The 21,108-nt window shown below is 43.2% G+C and overlaps 1 protein-coding gene across 5 annotated transcripts in view; it reads left to right on the top strand.

Annotated features, from left to right (window-relative positions):
• geminin (geminin DNA replication inhibitor) overlaps positions 1-21,108 on the top strand; it is a 94,993-nt gene that overhangs the window by 42,604 nt on the left and 31,281 nt on the right. For 3 of the 5 annotated variants that reach the window (XM_070084680.1, XM_053776381.2, XM_053776380.2), the window contains 2 exons: positions 7,041-7,118; positions 9,702-9,829. In XM_070084680.1, the coding sequence (XP_069940781.1) occupies positions 7,041-7,118; positions 9,702-9,829 (206 nt within the window). The remainder of the gene's footprint in view (positions 1-7,040; positions 7,119-9,701; positions 9,830-21,108) is intronic. The other 2 variants (XM_070084681.1, XM_053776382.2) reach the window with 1 other exon arrangement.

The raw sequence follows: 21,108 nt of genomic DNA, 5'->3' as shown, positions 1-21,108 counted from the left end.
GTGTGTGTGTGTGTCCCTGTGTGTGTGTGTGTGTCCCTGTGTGTGTGTGTGTGTCCCTGTGTGTGTGTGTGTGTCCCTGTGTGTGTGTGTGTGTCCCTGTGTGTGTGCGTGTGTCCCTGTGTGTGTGTGTGTGTCCCTGTGTGTGTGTGTGTCCCTGTGTGTGTGTGTCCGTGTGTGTGTCCCTGTGTGTGTGTGTGTGTGTGTCCGTGTGTGTGTGTGTCCCTGTGTGTGTCCCTGTGTGTGTGTGTCCCTGTGTGTGTGTGTGTCCCTGTGTGTGTGTGTGTCCCTGTGTGTGTGTGTGTCCCTGTGTGTGTGTGTCCCTGTGTGTGTCCCTGTGTGTGTGTGTGTGTGTGTGTGTGTGTGTGTCCCTGTGTGTGTCCCTGTGTGTCCCTGTGTGTGTGTGTCCCTGTGTGTGTCCCTGTGTGTGTGTGTGTGTCCCTGTGTGTGTGTGTGTCCCTGTGTGTGTGTGTCCCTGTGTGTGTGTGTCCCTGTGTGTGTGTCCCTGTGTGTGTGTCCCTGTGTGTGTCTGTGTGTGTGTGTGTCCCTGTGTGTGTCCCTGTGTGTGTGTCCCTGTGTGTGTCCCTGTGTGTGTGTCCCTGTGTGTGTGTGTGTGTGTCCCCGTGTGTGTCCCCGTGTGTGTCCCCGTGTGTGTCCCCGTGTGTGTCCCCGTGTGTGTGTGTCCCCGTGTGTGTGTGTCCCCGTGTGTGTGTGTCCACGTGTGTGTGTGTGTGCGCGCATGTGTGTGTGTGTGTGTGTCCACCTGTGTGTGTGTGTGTGTGTCCACGTGTGTGTGTGAGTCCACGTGTGTGTGTGTGTGTGTGTGTGTGTGTGTCCCCGTGTGTGTGTGTGTCCCCGTGTGTGTGTGTGTCCCCGTGTGTGTGTGTGTCCCCGTGTGTGTGTGTCCCCGTGTGTGTGTGTGTCCCCGTGTGTGTGTGTGTCCCCGTGTGTGTGTGTCCCCGTGTGTGTGTGTCCCCGTGTGTGTGTCCCCATGTGTGTCCCCCCGTGTGTGTGTGTGTCCCCATGTGTGTGTCCCCGTGTGTGTGTGTCCCGTGTGTGTCCCCCCCGTGTACTCGCCTAGTTGTACTCACCTAGTTGAGGTTGCGGGGGTCGAGTCCGAGCTCCTGGCCCCGCCTCTTCACTGATCGCTACTAGGTCACTCTCCCCGAGCCGTGAGCTTTATCATACCTCTGCTTAAAGCTATGTATGGATCCTGCCTCCACTACATCGCTTCCCAAACTATTCCACTTACTGACTACTCTGTGGCTGAAGAAATACTTCCTAACATCCCTGTGATTCATCTGTGTCTTTAGCTTCCAACTGTGTCCCCTTGTTACTGTGTCCAATCTCTGGAACATCCTGTCTTTGTCCACCTTGTCAATTCCCCTCAGTATTTTGTATGTCGTTATCATGTCCCCCCTATCTCTCCTGTCCTCCAGTGTCGTCAGGTTGATTTCCCTTAACCTCTCCTCGTAGGACATACCTCTTAGCTCTGGGACTAGTCTTGTTGCAAACCTTTGCACTTTCTCTAGTTTCTTTACGTGCTTGGCTAGGTGTGGGTTCCAAACTGGTGCCGCATACTCCAATATGGGCCTAACGTATACGGTGTACAGGGTCCTGAACGATTCCTTATTAAGATGTCGGAATGCTGTTCTGAGGTTTGCTAGGCGCCCATATGCTGCAGCAGTTATTTGGTTGATGTGCGCTTCAGGAGATGTGCCTGGTGTTATACTCACCCCAAGATCTTTTTCCTTGAGTGAGGTTTGTAGTCTCTGACCCCCTAGACTGTACTCCGTCTGCGGCCTTCTTTGCCCTTCCCCAATCTTCATGACTTTGCACTTGGTGGGATTGAACTCCAGGAGCCAATTGCTGGACCAGGTCTGCAGCCTGTCCAGATCCCTTTGTAGTTCTGCCTGGTCTTCGATCGAGTGTATTCTTCTCATCAACTTCACGTCATCTGCAAACAGGGACACCTCAGAGTCTATTCCTTCCGTCATGTCGTTCACAAATACCAGGAACAGCACTGGTCCTAGGACTGACCCCTGCGGGACCCCGCTGGTCACAGGTGCCCACTCTGACACCTCGCCACGTACCATGACTCGCTGCTGTCTTCCTGACAAGTATTCCCTGATCCATTGTAGTGCCTTCCCTGTTATCCCTGCTTGGTCCTCCAGTTTTTGCACCAATCTCTTGTGTGGAACTGTGTCAAACGCCTTCTTGCAGTCCAAGAAAATGCAATCCACCCACCCCTCTCTCTCTTGTCTTACTGCTGTCACCATGATTATATACACCTGGAAAATCCTAGAGGGACTAGTACCGAACTTGCACACGAAAATCACTCACTACGAAAGCAAAAGACTTGGCAGACGATGCACCATCCCCCCAATGAAAAGCAGGGGTGTCACTAGCACGTTAAGAGACCATACAATAAGTGTCAGGGGCCCGAGACTGTTCAACTGCCTCCCAGCACACATAAGGGGGATTACCAACAGACCCCTGGCAGTCTTCAAGCTGGCACTGGACAAGCACCTAAAGTCAGTTCCGGATCAGCCGGGCTGTGGCTCGTACGTTGGTTTGCGTGCAGCCAGCAGCAACAGCCTGGTTGATCAGGCTCTGATCCACCAGGAGGCCTGGTCACAGACCGGGCCGCGGGGGCGTTGACCCCCGGAACTCTCTCCAGGTAAACTCCAGGTAATGTCATAGAACTCCAGTAGGTTTGTGACACAGGATTTCCCGTCCCTGAAACCATGTTGGCTGCTGTTGATGAGATCATTCCTTTCTAGGTGTTCCACCACTCTTCTGATAATCTTTTCCATGATTTTGCATACTATACATGTCAGTGACAAGGGTCTGTCGTTTAGTGCTTCATGTCTGTCTCCTTTTCTAAAAATTGGGACTACATTTGCTGTCTTCCATGCTTCGGGCAATCTCCCTGTTTCGATAGATATATTGAATATTGTTGTTAGGGGTACACATAGCGCCTCTGCTCCCTCTCTCAGGACCCATGGGGAGATGTTATCTGGCCCCATTCCCTTTGAGGTATCTAGCTCACTCAGAAGCCTCTTCACTTCTTCCTCGGTTGTGTATACAGTGTCCAGCACTTGGTGGTGTACCCCACCTCTGTCTTTCTGGAGCCCCTTCTGTCTCCTCTGTGAACACTTCTTTGAATCTCTTGTTGAGTTCCTCACATACTTCACACTCATTTCTTGTTGTCTCTCCTCCTTCCTTCCTTAGCCTGATTACCTGGTCCTTGACTGTTGTTTTCCTCCTGATGTGGCTGTATAACAGTTTTGGGTCAGATTTGGCTTTTGCTGCTATGTCGTTTTCATATTGTCGTTGGGCCTCCCTTCTTATCTGTGCATATTCGTTTCTGGCTCTACGACTGCTCTCCTTATTCTCCTGGGTCCTTTGCCTTCTATATTTCTTCTATTCCCTAGCACACTAGGTTTTTGCCTCCCTGCACCTTTGGGTGAACCATGGGCTCATCCTGGCTTTTTCATTATTCCTGTTACCCTTGGGTACAACCCTCTCCTCAGCCTCCTTGCATATTGTTGCTACATATTCCATCATCTCATTAACTGGCTTCCCTGCCAGTTCTCTGTCCCACTGAACCCCGTTCAGGAGGTTCCTCATTCCTGTGTAGTCCCCTTTCTTGTAGTTTGGCTTCATTCGTCCTGGCCTTCCTGCGTGTTGGTATATGAAGTTTTCCAGTACCACCTCCATCATCTTAGCCCTCCATGTATCTTGGCCCCATGTGGCTCCAAATTCTCCCAATCAATCTCCTTGTGGCTAAAGTCACCCATGATCAGGAGCTTTGCCCTGCATGCATGAGATCTATTGGCCACTACAGCAACCATCGCTCTATTGCTCTGGTCGTACTCTTGCCTTGGCCTCCTGCTGTTCTGTGGTGGGTTATACATCACTGCTGTTACCACCTTGCGACCTCCAGAATGAAGCATTCCCGCTATGTATTAACTTTATTTTCCGCTGTCTCCTCTATCCAGCTCATCAAAATTCCATCGGTTTTTGATTAGCAATGCCCCCCCCCCCCTTGTTTCCTCTGTCTTTCCTCAGGATCTGGTATCCCATTGGAAAGATGGCATCTGTTATCATACATGTAAGCTTGGTTTCTGTGAGAGCTATGATGTTCGGTGATGCCTCTTTGACTCTTTCGTGCCACTCCTCCCACTTATTTGTTATTCCATCAGCATTTGTGTACCATACCTTCAGTTTCGTTTCCAACACTGTGGTTTGGGGGCCTGTGAGGATGGGAGACCTGGTAGCATACTGTGGGATTCTATAGCTCGGTGTTGGGTGGAAGCTGTGGGTATGGATTGTAGTGTGTGTTGGGATGGTGTGATAGGTTGTGGGGTTCTGAGGATAGTTGTGTGTGTGCTTGCCCTTGTTGCTCTGACTGACCTCTGCTGGTTCCATCCTTGTCTCCTTTCCTAGCTCCTTTTGCTTTTTTGTCCTCTCCCTCAGCTGATGTCGTTCTGTTTATGTTCTGTCTCTGTCTAGGAACACACTCTTGTACTCTTCCGAGTATTTCAACCATGGTTTCTCTTGGAGGATCCTGTTCCACGCTGTTTCCATCCTTAGAATCAGCTTGATCGGTCGGTTTCTCCCCTTTGAGTACCCCCCTATTCTCTGAAAATTTACAATCTCGTCCATGTCTTCTTCACCTATTTCCATGATGATTTTCTCTATCTCCTCTCTTCCTGCTGCCTTTCAGTGTGTGTCCTTTCCTCTCTCTCTCTCCTGAAGCCCATGGATAAACACTGATTTTGCCCTTTCCTCCTTCCATTGCCTCACCCTCTGTGACTCTGGATCCTGTCTGTATGTGGCCATTTTCTCCCTTGATTTTTTCCAGTGGCTCTTGGTAGCATGGTTGTGCCTCAGCATTCGACCTATCACCCTCTCCATCTGCACCCAGCTGTTCTTCCCTTTCACTCCTTGGCAGGCTGATATGACCTTAGCATAATTCATATCTCCATCCTTCCTGTTCAGCCTCTCAGCTTCATATGCTGTGTCTTCTCTGGTCACTGCCCCTTTAACTCGCTTCAGCTTATTTATCTCAACTTCTAGGACCCTTAACCTAGCCACTGCAGTTTCGACTTGTGCCTCCCAATTCATTGTCTCCTTCTCCAACCTCTTTTCCATTTTCAGAGAGCTCTCTCCATTTTTTCAAAAAGCTCTCCGAATTTTATCTCCCACTCTTGTTCCATCCTTTTCCACTGCTCCTCCTTCCACGCCTCCCTACCAGGACCATTCTCATCTGATCCCTGGTTCCTGCGAGTCCCCATTTTTTTTTTTTTTTTAGTGTGAGAGAGAGGGGGGAGATGGGGGGGAGAGAGAAGGGAAAGGGGGAGAGTGAGAGAGGGGGAAAGAGAGAGAAGGGAAGGTAGGAGAGAGGGGGGGAGAGTGAGAAGGAAAAAGGGGGAGAGAGTGAGAGAGAAGGGAAGGGTAGGAGAGGGGGAGAGTTAGAACGGAAAATGGGGGAGAGATACATAGAGAGAGAGAGAGAGGGAAAAAGGGGGAGAGAGAGAAAGGGGGGGAGAGAGGGCAGAGAGGGGGGAGGGGAGAGATGGGGGAAAAGGGAGATAGGTAGGTAGGTAGAGAGAGAGGTAGGTAGAGAGAGAGATAGGTAGAGAGAGAGAGATAGGTAGGTAGAGAGAGAGAGGTAGGTAGGTAGGTAGAGAGAGAGGTAGGTAGGTAGGTAGAGAGGTAGGTAGGTAGAGAGGTAGGTAGGTAGAGAGGTAGGTAGGTAGAGAGGTAGGTAGGTAGAGAGGTAGGTAGGTAGGTAGGTAGAGAGGTAGGTAGGTAGAGAGAGAGGTAGGTAGAGAGAGAGGTAGGTAGGTAGAGAGAGAGAGGTAGGTAGAGAGAGAGAGGTAGGTAGGTAGAGAGAGAGAGGTAGGTAGGTAGGTAGGTAGGGAGAGGTAGGTAGGTAGGGAAAGAGAGAGAGGTAGGTAGGTAGGGAGAGAGAGAGAGGTAGGTAGGTAGGGAGAGAGAGGTAGGGAGAGAGAGAGAGGTAGGGAGAGAGAGAGAGGTAGGGAGAGAGAGAGAGGTAGGGAGAGAGAGAGAGGTAGGGAGAGAGAGAGAGGTAGGGAGAGAGAGAGAGAGAGAGAGAGAGGGAGGTAGGGAGGGAGGTAGGTAGGTAGGTAGGTAGGTAGGTAGGGAGGGAGGGAGGTAGGTAGAGAGGGAGAGAGAGGGAGGTAGGTAGGTAGGGGGGGAGAGAGAGAGGGGAGGGGGGAGAGAGAGAGAGAGGGGAGGGGGGAGAGAGAGGTAGGTAGGGAGAGAGAGGTAGGTAGGGAGAGAGAGAGAGGTAGGTAGGTAGGGAGAGAGAGAGAGAGAGAGAGAGAGAGAGAGGTAGGTAGGGAGAGAGAGAGAGGTAGGTAGGTAGGTAGGGAGAGAGAGAGAGAGAGGTAGGGAGAGAGGGAGGTAGGGAGGGAGGGAGGGAGGGAGGTAGGTAGGTAGGTAGGGAGGGAGAGAGAGGTAGGTAGGTAGGGAGGGGGAGAGAGAGAGGGGAGGGGGGGGAGAGAGAGAGAGGAGGGGGGGGAGAGAGAGAGGAGGGGGGGGGGAGAGAGAGAGAGGAGGGGGGGGAGAGAGAGAGAGGGGAGGGGGGAGAGAGAGAGAGAGGGGAGGGGGGAGAGAGAGAGAGAGAGAATGTACAGCATAGGGCCGTAGACGTGGCTTATATACTGTAGTGAGGTGAGGTGAAGCAGGCGGAGGCGGGGTCATAGTGGTACCATCCACTAGTCGAAGTAGGTCTTCGTCCAAAGGTTGAACAAGTGTTGAAGAATTCTTTGTAACAAGATCCCATGATGCTGCAGTGTCTGACAGTTGTGATGAATGGTTTTAAAAACCGACAAGTTGAAGATTGAGACACTTATGCAGCATATGGGAATCTTTATTCAGGAAACGTTTCGCCACACAGTGGCTTCATCAGTCCAATACAAAGAGGAAGGCATAAGGAGAGGAGGAGAATGAGGTAATCAGTCCCTCAACCTGAAGTCGATGTGTTCAGTCCATCAATCTTGTAATAGCTTGCAGGAGTGAGTGACCAGTATCTAACAGTGATGCAAGACCAGAACTCAGAACCCTGCAACATACAACCTCAACAGGTGAGCAATACTTGCGCTGGCAGCGGTGTGATGACAAGTTGCCAGATGCTGATGACGTAGTCGTAGTACATAGGCCTTCTATCACTGTTTTGTAAATCCTTCATCCGTGATGTTTATAACCATATATGCTTATGCATCCCGCGATCCTCAAGTGATTTCACTTTTCACTTATGACAGAATACACTTCACATTCGGTGTTACACTTTATATGTATAATGGCAAACAACTGTTGTGACGTCACTGCTTCAGCAGGCCTACTACTGCCACCTTCCTTTGTTGTGTATTTTATTTTTCCTTTCTCCTTTTGCTTATTAACCTTTTCACTCTCACTGTGTGTGTCCCCATGTGTGTGTGTCCCCGTGTGTGTGTCCCCCGTGTTGTGTTGTGTGTGTGTGTCCGTGTGTATGTCCTAATCTTTACACAGTGAGTCTGGGCCCCCAAAATTAAATGTATTGTCAACATTTTTTCCCAAAAAAAAAAATTCTTAATTGGTACAGAATCTGAAGGTAATACCAAAAATAAGAAATTTGATGGAAAACTTTGGAATTGGGAAGATGCAAATTTAGCAGTCCGAGCACAATTTAGGCATTGGTGATTTAGCTGACTTGGAACCCTATTTTAAGCAAATTCCAGTGCTCACTTCAACTAAATTCTTAGCTAATTTGCTAGTGTGCCTTCTGTTTCATCAGTTGAGTACGAGAAACCACCCATTAAGCTGAAGTGCACAGAAGTAGGTAACTGCCAATTTTATGAAAAATTAAAAAGTTTAAAATAAGAATTCTAGGCATTTCAGGCACTAAAACATATCTTCTCTTCATTAATCATGTCCCCAGGCATCTCCAAAGACTTAACCTACTTCTTGGATAATAAAATATAACTAGGAACTGTTAAGCATGTTATATTAAGCTCAAAAGAAAGCCACTAACATATAGTGCACTTCAGGCAGACTAATCCTAATGCTTACAGACTACTTAAACTAAACAGATTAAGTAGTTTTTTATGTACAGAAAGGTAGCCAAATGATCACTGTCTTAGTGATCTTAAGTTAATTGGGATTTCTTAAGCCAGTTTTCAACTGGCTCTGTCTTCATGCTATGGAACGATTGTAAGAGATGAAGAAACAGGAAGTTTGTTAGGTGTCTGTAGAATTACGTATAATGGAACAAGATGAGTAATTTTCTAGGGGAGTTTAAGACTGGAAGAACAGGAATAGTTGGATTAGCTGCATTTGTTTGATATAAGTGTTGGTTTAGTCACATTAGGGAGATAAGGTGATATTTTAAACAGCTTCAAATTGATTGGCAGACAAGGGACCTTTTGCTGGTTTGGGCAAAGAATTCAATGCATTGCATTTGTGCATGGGGCTCAACAACAATAAACCATCTCCAGCCATTAATTACCCAACAAAAGGCTGCAGTCAGAATAACAAATTCCCACTACAGGCAGCACACTCTACCAATATTTAAAACTCTAAACCTACTCACCATACAAAACATCCATACTTATTATTGTACCCACTACATACATAGAACACTCAACTCGGATATAAACCCTCCCCTCAAACGTCTCCTTAATAACCTCAACAGAACACATGACCATAACACAAGGCACAGATCACTCTTTGATATTCCTCGTGTCCATCTCACACTATGCAAAAACTCGATGCACATAAAAGGCCCAAAAATCTAGAATTCATTACCTGTGAATATAAAAGAAACACTGTTTATAAATTCGAGTCTCTTCTTAAAAATCACTTACTCACCCACAACTAAATAAATACTGAATAATTTTCTCATAAATGTTTAACCTGTGACCCAATCAAACTTTGTTATTTTTAATTACATTACCTAACAGAATACTCCATGCTGCTGAATGCACAGCAACCCAGTAAATGACCATATGACCTGTCTTTGAAATACTCATTTGTGATTAATTGTTAACTGTTTACAACAATGTATACCACTGAATATATCATTGCTTAGTTAATCTTAAGTTAATTTTAAGCCTGCCCATAATGCTCTGCATACAAGGGGCTTTGGCATGTTACACTTAACCACTGTATTTCCTTATACTTCTGTGTATCATGTTCAAATTAATAAATAAATAAATAAATAAATAGTGAGTCGGACACTGGGTATGTCAGAGAGCTTGGTCTTGTGTTGTGCCTGATTGGTCGTGGTTTAAGGCATCCCAATAATTGCATCAGACATAGGAGTTTACACTGAATGCAATAGAATTGATTGTTCTTAGTCCATGCTATATAGCTTTAAGAAGTTTAATTGAGAGGAATTACAGGTTTGATTATTTACCTGAAGGGAGGACAATCAATTGTTTAACAGTTTAACCCATATTTCTCAAAGCCAGCAGGTCATATCACTTCACTAAACCACTCTTTCACAATAAAATAATCATTCCCCTCTGTGTGTGAAACTGAATTCTATCCCAAGACATTTCCCAAAACAACCACTAGGCTTAACTGTGACTGGTTTAATTTTTCTACCCTCCCATCCCAGCCTGCAGCCTAAGTGAAGCTAGCCCAGAATTTCTGAAAGCCAATATTATATCTTGTAATATATTTTCTAGGCCTCTTGTGAGAACCGTAAATGTCTTGGGGTTCTCGACTCCAACTTGCCAAACCAGTCTCGCATCATGATCACATCAAACACAAGCCTTAAACATCATTTTTCGTCCAGGGGCAAGAAGAGAAAGAGGTAAGTTAGCATTCTAAGAGTAAATAGTATATGTACATTACAGTGGACCCTCGCCTAACGAACGCATCGCATAACGTTAAATTCGCCTAACGATACATTTTAACACTAACTTTTGCCTCGGCTAACACTAAAAAACTCGCCTAACGATATTCGTTCTCGGGTACCAATTAATAGCATTAGGTGAGGGTCCACTACTTTTCTTTGTGACTCACTCTTGCCCAACCCAGCTCCATTTAATCTCCCCTTCCCTCCTACCTCACACCTTTTCTCTCTCCACAACCCACTCTTCATTATTTAGAAGTGTGTGTTGGGCAGGCTGTGAGTTAATCAGCAGTCTTACAGCAGACAGTTTGTTCAAAGTTATTTACACATAACTGATTTAACAAGTGTTACACCTTTGTGGTTGATACAGTTGTTTTAAAAGGTAGGGTAGTGGCCAGTTTGTAGACCTTTTCAGTGATCATCTCATAAGGCCAAGGTCTCTCGTAGTTCTTTAGTGAGCTCGGCTCGCTCAGATATGCTGTGAGCAGTAAATTTTGGTCGAAAGTATTTGCATGACCTGGAAATACTTTTAACCCAAAAATGTTCTATAGCTCAGTGAGAGACTATACTCTGACACAGACTGTCTAGCATTCCGTACAAAAGATGCAGAGTACAGTGGTCCCTCAATAATTGTCCGGCTCGATAGTCGTCCTTTTCGGAAATCGTCGCGTTATTCTCGTCCAAACATGGGCTAGCAAATGGTCGGTTTACTCACTAATCGTCCTTCATCCGGGACGTGTACTCACGCTCTGAGCCGCCTCGGCCTCCCTTCCCAGCCAGTGTGCCATTGTTTACCAGTGAGCGACGGTCCCCTCACTTGTTCATACGAAATATTTCATAATATTCCATTCATTTTAGTGCTTGCAAGTGCTAAATAAGCTACCATGGCTCCAAAGAAAGCTCCTTCTTTGGTAAAGAAAGTGAGAAACACAATTGAATTTAAGAAAAACTTCATTGAACAATATGAAAGTGGCGTACGTGTGGCCGAACTGGCCAGCTGAGGAGCTGCAAGAGGTTCAGCAGGAACAGGAACAAATCGCAGCTCAGAATCTTGCTGCAGAGGAGGAGGAGGAGGAAGAGAGATGGAAGAAGGTGCCTTCTTCAGAAATTAAGGAGATTTTTGAAATGTGGGGTAGGATGGAAAGATTTATGGAGAAACAAATTCCTGAGAAGGATGTTGCAAGCCATATCGGTAACTTGTACAGTGACAGAGTCTTGGCCCTTTTTAGGGAAGTTTTAAAGAGACACCAGAAACAGAGCCCTCTGGACACTTTTTTTTGTGAGACAGGACTCCAGTGACTCTCAAGCTGGTCCTAGTGGCATTAACCCTTTCAGGGTCCAAGGCCAAAATCTGAAGTCACGCACCAGTGTCCAAGAATTTTCAAAAAAAAAATTTGTTATTTTTTCTTATGAAATCGTAGAGAATCTTTTTGTTTAGGTAATAAAACAAAAAGTACGAAATTTGGTGGAAAATTGACGAAATTATGCTCTCGCGAATTTTGACGTGTCAGCGATATTTACGAGTCGGCGATTTTGCCGACTTTGACTACCATTTTAGGCCAATTACATTATTCCAATCAACCAAATTCTTAGCTATTTCACTAGTATTACTTCTATTCTATCAATTGAGCACAAGAAATCGCCAAATCAACTGTTTCAACTACAAAATAAAGTGATCGGAAATTGTTAATTTGGCCAATTTAACACAAAGTTCAAAATATTCCAATTTCAAAATAGGCTCCAGAATAAACAATGTAGGTATTCCTGGAACTAAACTAACATTTCCTCTGTTTATTAGTTACATTTTGAGGCTTTACAAATAAATTCTATTTTGATTTTTTATTCACATAATGAATTTTTATTCACACCAAAAAATAGAAGATTTACTGTTATGCAATACTGTAATAATTGTATAAATATCATCACCATATTTGTGAATGTATATTAGACCCACCAGCTGACGTGTATTAGATGTGTGAGGTCGTTTGTTTACTCTTGAATATCGGCAAAAATTTAACATTTCCGCTACTTTGAGCTCAGTTTCAAGCCATTTCCAGTGCTAAAACCAATCAAAATCATCTCTATTTCTGTAATATGTCTTCCATTCTATCAAATGAGACCAAGAAATCGCAAATACAACTATAAAAAACATACGAAAAAACACTGCAAAGTTGCTGTTTTAATCGAAAAATCATGATTTCAGTTTTTTTCTCTCATTATACACAGTGTGCTGCAGGATTTGTTTTATGTGGTGCACACATACCACATAGATGTATTCTCTCATATCTAGGCCCAAATGTACCACTCACAGTTTATCAGAGTGAGCTGAGCTCATGGCGTAGATCTACGGTTTGGACACTCACCGTAAAGCCGTAGATCTACGGGACGGACCCTGAAAGGGTTAAGAAACAGAGAAGAGAAGTAATCCTAGAAAAGCACTTGGTACCTGAGGTGTTGATGGAAGGGGATTCCCCTTCCAAACAGTAACTAATCCAATGTCTCTCCTCCTCCAGTCTTCTATACACTAAGAAGAATCGCCAATGAAGGTAAGTGTTATGCTGTTAATGTTTCATTCATCATGTCCCCTTGTATTGTTTATGTACTACATCTATATTTCATGCAAAAAAAAATTTTGTTTTAATACTTCTGGGTGTCAGGAACGGATTAATTGTAATTACATTATTTCTTATGGGGAAAATTGATTCGAAAATCGTCTATTTCGATAATCGTCGCACTTCCAGGAACAGATTAACGACGATAAATGAGGGACCACTGTATATAAAAATCACATGAACAATGGAAAAAAATACTCCAACAAACTTTTTAAGACTGCCAACCAACAAAGTTTTCCCCCCATCCTTCTCAGCTCAGCAACAGTATAACATTACTATATAATTGCTTTAAAAATATAACAGAGCTTTGCTAAAACAAAATTCTTGATATACATAATAGGCTGGCAATTTTTTCTTGCCATTTACATTATTATAATTTAGTCTTGTATGAAGAATTTTGTTTTAGCAAAGCTTTTATATTTTTAAACAAAGTAGTAATGTTATACTGTTTGTTGCTGAGCTGGGAAGGATGGGGGAGATTTTGTTGATTGGCTGTCTAATACCAAAAAAAAAAAAAAAAAATAGTTTGGCAAGAAAAGTGCTAAAGCATGGAAAATATGGGTATTTTCCAGAATGGTTAACAACCCCTCCCCCCCCTGTGGGAGAATGTAGGGAAGGGGAGCAGTGCCTAGAGGAGTGTCAGTTCTGTATATACAGCCTCTCCCCGCTTAGCAACGTACTTGTTTACCAATGCCTCGGACTTACAACAGGCTCTTACCAGTATTGCCACCTAAATAATGTATATTAGAGCTGATTTCCTCTATTCTGTTTATTTCAGTATACAGTACACTACTGTATGAATATTTAACCCTTTGACTCTTTCGGTTGTATATATACGTCTTACAAGCCACCGTGTTTGACGTATTAAAATGCATAAATTCTAGCAGCTTCAAATCAAGCAGGAGAAAGCTGGTAGGCCCACATGAGAGAATGGGCCTCCATGGTCAGTGTGCACCATATAAAAAAAAAATGGGGAGCCAGTGGTGCATTGTGGGAATGCCATTTCAGTAGTCCTTGTTCAGCATGCCTAACGGTAAGAAATATGTGACTCCCCGGCAAATCTGGGACTCTACTCTTCCCATGTGATGCTCTAACACAGATGGAAGTGTCAGTGAAGATCAGTTTCATGGTTTTGAGGAGTTAATGATCAAAAGCAATACCCAGGATACCAGAAGAATGAAGGAGAGAGAGAGAGAGAATGAGGGAGAAAGATAATTACATATAATGGAGGGGAAGGGAGCATCTGACCCCATTGTTTTGACAGGCGGTACGGGGAGGGAGTAATGACATGATGTCTTTTTGACAGCTGACTCAAAATAGTTAAAGCCACACACTCATACACAAGACAGGCTTACTGAATGAAGATAATAGCAGTTATATGAAAGTATCTAGTGACTATATATGTGTATATATATTATATAAAGCCAGAAGGAAGGAAGAAGGGCAGGCAGGAAGGAAGGAAGGATGAGATGAAAGAAAGGAAAGAAAAAAGTAAGTAAGGAAGGAAGGAATGATGACACACGACCATTTACCTAGGATAACTACGTAACACAACTGCCTGCTAATGCCCACAAAAATGCAGACACACTCATTTTATGTGTAAGGAGTGTAAAACACCATTGTGTATGAAACCATGTTTCAAAGAGTTCCACAAGCTTCAGAACTTTTAGGAACATATCCAGTGACTATACATTTGTATATATATATTATAAAACAATAGTAATAAACAATTTTTTGCATTTGTGTAAAAAGTTTTGCAAACAATATATTGATAATTGTTTGTGCACTTATTGTGTTGTATACGAGTGTATATATGTACATTGCACCTTACTTTGGACTCGCAGGCCACATAAGTTATGTGAAAAAAATAAAATAGTGAAAAAAAAAAAATGAATATAAGTAAACCAAACTTTACCGGGTGAGCGGAAGTTGCCGCTGTTGCCATACGCGGCTCATTTTCTACCAACTTCACGCCTCTATATCTCGGTAAGTACTGATGGCAAAAAAAATATTTTGGACTGAAACAATCAAAAATAATCTTAGCATTTTCATAAGAATTTTTTTTTTTTTTTTTAAATATTTCTAGACATCAGGAGACACTTAAGGATTGGGGCTTGCAACAATCAAACGGTTAAAAATATACCAGAAATGTTATAAATGGTGCAAAGGTGACATTAAAGTAATACAGTGGACCCCCGGTTCGCGATATTAATCCATTCCTGAGAGCTCATCGTAACCCAAAATTATTGGAAAGCGAATTATTTTTCCCCATAAGAAATAATGGAAATCAAATTAATCCCTGCAAGACACCCACAAGTATGAAAAAAAAACTTTTACCACATGAAATATTAAGTTTAATGCAATAGAATAATTACAATAACATTAGAATAACAATAGAATAATTGACACTTACCTTTAATGTAGATCTGGTGATGATTGATGGGATGGGAGGAGGGGAGTGTGTTGAACCTATTGTTTAGAGGGGGAATCCCCCTCCATTAGGACTTGAAGTAGCAAGTCCTAATGAGTAATGTAGGTCCTGCTTGGCAATTTCTTCCAAATCAGGCCTGTTTCGTCACAATTAAACACTTGTTCAGGTTTCAATCCTTCAGCCTCTATGTACTCCTTGAATTCATGCACATATTTTTCAGCCGCTTTGTGGTCTGAACTGGCAGCCTCACCATGCCTAATCACACTATGTATGCCACTACGATTTTTAAATCTTTCAAACTAACCTTTGCTGGCCCTAAATTCACTCGCATCACCACTAGTTGCAGGCAATTTCTTTACCAAATCGTCATGCAACTGCCTAGCCTTTTCACAAATGATCGCTTGAGAGATGCTATCTCCTGCTATCTGTTTTTCATTTATCCACACCAATAACAGAGTCTCAACATTTTCTAACACTTGCGGTCACTGTTTTGTAATCACAGTTGCACCTTTTGCTAGAACAGCTTCCTTGATTGCCGTTTTCCTGCTCACTATAGTAGAGATGGTTGTTTGGGGTTTACTATACAACCCGACCAGCTCCGACACACACACTCCACTTTCGTACTTTGCAATTATCTCTTTGTTCATTTCAATAGTCATTAGCACTCTGTCTCGAAGGGTTGGCACTAGAAGATTTCTTGGGGCCCATGGTGACTTATTTTGCCAAAACAAGAACCAAAAACAGTGATAATATGGAATGTACCGAATGTATCCTTAGATGTACGCACACTGGCAGGCTTGTAAACACTGGTACACACGGTTCAGTTCAGGCCACACGTGGACACGTCTCGTACGAATTGTATCGCATACCGGGTTTTGTAACGGGAACCGAGGCAGATTTTTTGCGATATGCATCGGTTACCGGATTTATCTGATACCGATAGCATCGCGAACCGGGGGTCCACTGTATCAAAGATAGTTGACACAAACCCTCTACTATTATACAGTGGACCCCCGGATATCATGGTTGTTGGATTTCATAACATTTGGAAATCGTAACTTTCTTTTGTCAGAATATTGGCTCGGTGATCATCACTGAGCTCGGTAATAGTCATTTGTCCTGAATACGTCTGCATGGCAACAGTGGCCTGACACTCAGTGTGCCATTGTTTATCAGCCAGTGAGCAAGATCCCACGCATTTATATGATATATTTCATATTATTCCTTTCTTTTTAGTGCTTGCAGCTGCTAAATAAGCCACCATGGGCCCAAAGAAAGTTACTAGTGCCAGCTAGCCCTTTGGTAAAGGGCTGAGGGAGAGGGGAGAACGTGCCTTCTTCAGTGATTCTGCGATATGTACGATACTAAAGCAGCAGGAGTCAATAAAGGCTATAATGCCAGCCAGCAGTAAAGTGTAGCGTTAACACTGTAGCAAGTAAGTCAAGCAATTAATCGATAGAAAAAGGACAGCGTAGGTAGTAGGTTGGTAGACAGCAACCACCCAGGGAAGTACTACCGTCCTGCCAGATGACTGTGAAACAAAAACCTGTAACTGTTTTGCATGATGGTAGGATTGCTGGTTTCTTTTTCTGTCTCATAAACACGCTAAGATAACAGGGATATCTTGCTACTCCTACTTACACTTTGGTCACACTTCACAGACACGCACATGCATATATATATATACATACATCTAGGTTTTTCTCTTTTTTCTAAATAGCTCTTGTTCTTTTTTATTTCTTCTATTGTCCATGGGGAAGTGGAAAAGAATCTTTCCTCCGTAAGCCATGCGTGTCGTATGAGGCGACTAAAATGCCGGGAGCAATGGGCTAGTAACCCCTTCTCCTGTATACAATTACTAAAAAAGAGAAGAAGAAAAACTTTATAAAACTGGGTTGCTTAAATGTGCGTGGATGTAGTGCGGATGACAAGAAACAGATGATTGCTGATGTTATGAATGAAAAGAAGTTGGATGTCCTGGCCCTAAGCGAAACAAAGCTGAAGGGGGTAGGAGAGTTTCAGTGGGGGGAAATAAATGGGATTAAATCTGGAGTATCTGAGAGAGTTAGAGCAAAGGAAGGGGTAGCAGTAATGTTAAATGATCAGTTATGGAAGGAGAAAAGAGAATATGAATGTGTAAATTCAAGAATTATGTGGATTAAAGTAAAGGTTGGATGCGAGAAGTGGGTCATAATAAGCGTGTATGCACCTGGAGAAGAGAGGAATGCAGAGGAGAGAGAGAGATTTTGGGAGATGTTAAGTGAATGTATAGGAGCCTTTGAACCAAGTGAGAGAGTAATTGTGGTAGGGGACTTGAATGCTAAAGTAGGAGAAACTTTTAGAGAGGGTGTGGTAGGTAAGTTTGGGGTGCCAGGTGTAAATGATAATGGGAGCCCTTTGATTGAACTTTGTATAGAAAGGGGTTTAGTTATAGGTAATACATATTTTAAGAAAAAGAGGATAAATAAGTATACACGATATGATGTAGGGCGAAATGACAGTAGTTTGTTGGATTATGTATTGGTAGATAAAAGACTGTTGAGTAGACTTCAGGATGTACATGTTTATAGAGGGGCCACAGATATATCAGATCACTTTCTAGTTGTAGCTATACTGAGAGTAAAAGGTAGATGGGATACAAGGAGAATAGAAGCATCAGGGAAGAGAGAGGTGAAGGTTTATAAACTAAAAGAGAAGGCAGTTAGGGTAAGATATAAACAGCTATTGGAGGATAGATGGGCTAATGAGAGCATAGGCAATGGGGTCGAAGAGGTATGGGGTAGGTTTAAAAATGTAGTGTTAGAGTGTTCAGCAGAAGTTTGTGGTTACAGGAAAGTGGGTGCAGGAGGGAAGAGGAGCGATTGGTGGAATGATGATGTAAAGAGAGTAGTAAGGGAGAAAAAGTTAGCATATGAGAAGTTTTTACAAAGTAGAAGTGATGCAAGGAGGGAAGAGTATATGGAGAAAAAGAGAGAAGTTAAGAGAGTGGTGAAGCAATGTAAAAAGAGAGCAAATGAGAGAGTGGGTGAGATGTTATCAACAAATTTTGTTGAAAATAAGAAAAAGTTTTGGAGTGAGATTAACAAGTTAAGAAAGCCTAGAGAACAAATGGATTTGTCAGTTAAAAATAGGAGAGGAGAGTTATTAAATGGAGAGTTAGAGGTATTGGGAAGATGGAAGGAATATTTTGAGGAATTGTTAAATGTTGATGAAGATAGGGAAGCTGTGATTTCGTGTATAGGGCAAGGAGGAATAACATCTTGTAGGAGTGAGGAAGAGCCAGTTGTGAGTGTGGGGGAAGTTCGTGAGGCAGTAGGTAAAATGAAAGGGGGTAAGGCAGCCGGGATTGATGGGATAAAGATAGAAATGTTAAAAGCAGGTGGGGATATAGTTTTGGAGTGGTTGGTGCAATTATTTAATAAATGTATGGAAGAGGGTAAGGTACCTAGGGATTGGCAGAGAGCATGCATAGTTCCTTTGTATAAAGGCAAAGGGGATAAAAGAGAGTGCAAAAATTATAGGGGGATAAGTCTGTTGAGTGTACCTGGTAAAGTGTATGGTAGAGTTATAATTGAAAGAATTAAGAGTAAGACGGAGAATAGGATAGCAGATGAACAAGGAGGCTTTAGGAAAGGTAGGGGGTGTGTGGACCAGGTGTTTACAGTGAAACATATAAGTGAACAGTATTTAGATAAGGCTAAAGAGGTCTTTGTGGCATTTATGGATTTGGAAAAGGCGTATGACAGGGTGGATAGGGGGGCAATGTGGCAGATGTTGCAAGTGTATGGTGTAGGAGGTAGGTTACTGAAAGCAGTGAAGAGTTTTTACGAGGATAGTGAGGCTCAAGTTAGAGTATGTAGGAAAGAGGGAAATTTTTTCCCAGTAAAAGTAGGCCTTAGACAAGGATGTGTGATGTCACCGTGGTTGTTTAATATATTTATAGATGGGGTTGTAAGAGAAGTAAATGCGAGGGTCTTGGCAAGAGGCGTGGAGTTAAAAGATAAAGAATCACACACAAAGTGGGAGTTGTCACAGCTGCTCTTTGCTGATGACACTGTGCTCTTGGGAGATTCTGAAGAGAAGTTGCAGAGATTGGTGGATGAATTTGGTAGGGTGTGCAAAAGAAGAAAATTAAAGGTGAATACAGGAAAGAGTAAGGTTATGAGGATAACAAAAAGATTAGGTGATGAAAGATTGAATATCAGATTGGAGGGAGAGAGTATGGAGGAGGTGAACGTATTCAGATATTTGGGAGTGGACGTGTCAGCGGATGGGTCTATGAAAGATGAGGTGAATCATAGAATTGATGAGGGAAAAAGAGTGAGTGGTGCACTTAGGAGTCTGTGGAGACAAAGAACTTTGTCCTTGGAGGCAAAGAGGGGAATGTATGAGAGTATAGTTTTACCAACGCTCTTATATGGGTGTGAAGCGTGGGTGATGAATGTTGCAGCGAGGAGAAGGCTGGAGGCAGTGGAGATGTCATGTCTGAGGGCAATGTGTGGTGTGAATATAATGCAGAGAATTCGTAGTTTGGAAGTTAGGAGGAGGTGCGGGATTACCAAAACTGTTGTCCAGAGGGCTGAGGAAGGGTTGTTGAGGTGGTTCGGACATGTAGAGAGAATGGAGCGAAACAGAATGACTTCAAGAGTGTATCAGTCTGTAGTGGAAGGAAGGCGGGGTAGGGGTCGGCCTAGGAAGGGTTGGAGGGAGGGGGTAAAGGAGGTTTTGTGTGCGAGGGGCTTGGACTTCCAGCAGGCATGCGTGAGCGTGTTTGATAGGAGTGAATGGAGACAAGTGGTTTTTAATACTTGACGTGCTGTTGGAGTGTGAGCAAAGTAACATTTATGAAGGGATTCAGGGAAACCGGCAGGCCGGACTTGAGTCCTGGAGATGGGAAGTACAGTGCCTGCACTCTGAAGGAGGGGTGTTAATGTTGCAGTTTAAAAACTGTAGTGTAAAGCACCCTTCTGGCAAGACAGTGATGGAGTGAATGATGGTGAAAGTTTTTCTTTTTCGGGCCACCCTGCCTTGGTGGGAATCGGCCGGTGTGATAATAAAAAAAATAAATAAAAAAAAGGACAGCACGAAAGTGACTCCTCCAATGTTGTTGGAGGTATATAGGGCTACTGACTAACACCGCCGCCTCTGCTGCCACCATCACCACCACTATGTAAGGCTTATCTTTCAGTGGCCCTTATACATCCAACAAACACACAACACTCATCATACATAATATATTTTATTCAGTCTAGAGTATATATAAGTTTCTATGTTATTAATATTGTCTGTCATATTAGATGAATTGTGCTAGATAAATAAGCCATGGAGTTGATATTCACTGTGGAAGGACTATCTTGTCCTGTCTCCCAACACATTTCCCTGCCGCTGCCACAATTCCTAACATAGGCCAAAAACAGACCTCTCTGGAATACTTCGAGCGACAGGGGTCCAGTAACTCTCATGCTGGTCCTAGTGGCATTAAAAAACAAAAGTAACCCCAGAAAAGGACTTGGTACCTGAAGTCTTTATGGAAGGGGATTCCCCTTCCAAACAGTAATTTCTCCATCCTCTTCCCTCCTGTCTTCCATACACTAAGAAGAGTCTTCAGTAAAGGTAAATGTCATGTTGTTATTGTTTTATTCTTCATGTCTTTGTTTTCTGTGCAGGTAACTGTATATTTCATGTAATTTTTTTTTTTTTTTTTTTTTTTTTTTTTTTTTTTTTTTTAATACTTTTGGGTATGTGGAACGGATTAATTGGATTTCCATTATTTCTTACGGGGAAAATGAATTCGGAAATAATTAAATTTGGCTTTAGTCACACGCTCTGGAACGGATTAATTATGATAACCGAGGGTCCACTGTAGTATGCTCCTCACTTAGCGACAGATTCGTTTAATGATGTGGTGTTAGGAATGGAGCTCCGTCATTAAGTGAGGAGAGGCTGTACTTATTACTAAGTAGCCTCATACTCCTAGGCTAATTATACACTACAATTACTTCATTACTATTACCATATTTAACCCTTTGACTGTCACAACTCCCAATCCTGAGGTGTCTCCTGGTGTTGCAAAATTTAAAAAAAAATATTTTTTCTTATGAAATGATAGAGAATCTTTTCCCGATTGTAATGACACCAAAAAAACGAAATTTGATGGAAAACTGACAGAATTATGCTCTCGCGAAGTTAGCGAC

The sequence above is a fragment of the Cherax quadricarinatus genome, chromosome 13, assembly GCF_038502225.1.
Source record: "Cherax quadricarinatus isolate ZL_2023a chromosome 13, ASM3850222v1, whole genome shotgun sequence".
Classification (NCBI taxonomy): domain Eukaryota; kingdom Metazoa; phylum Arthropoda; class Malacostraca; order Decapoda; family Parastacidae; genus Cherax; species Cherax quadricarinatus.
This window is presented reverse-complemented; position numbering and strand designations above follow the sequence as displayed.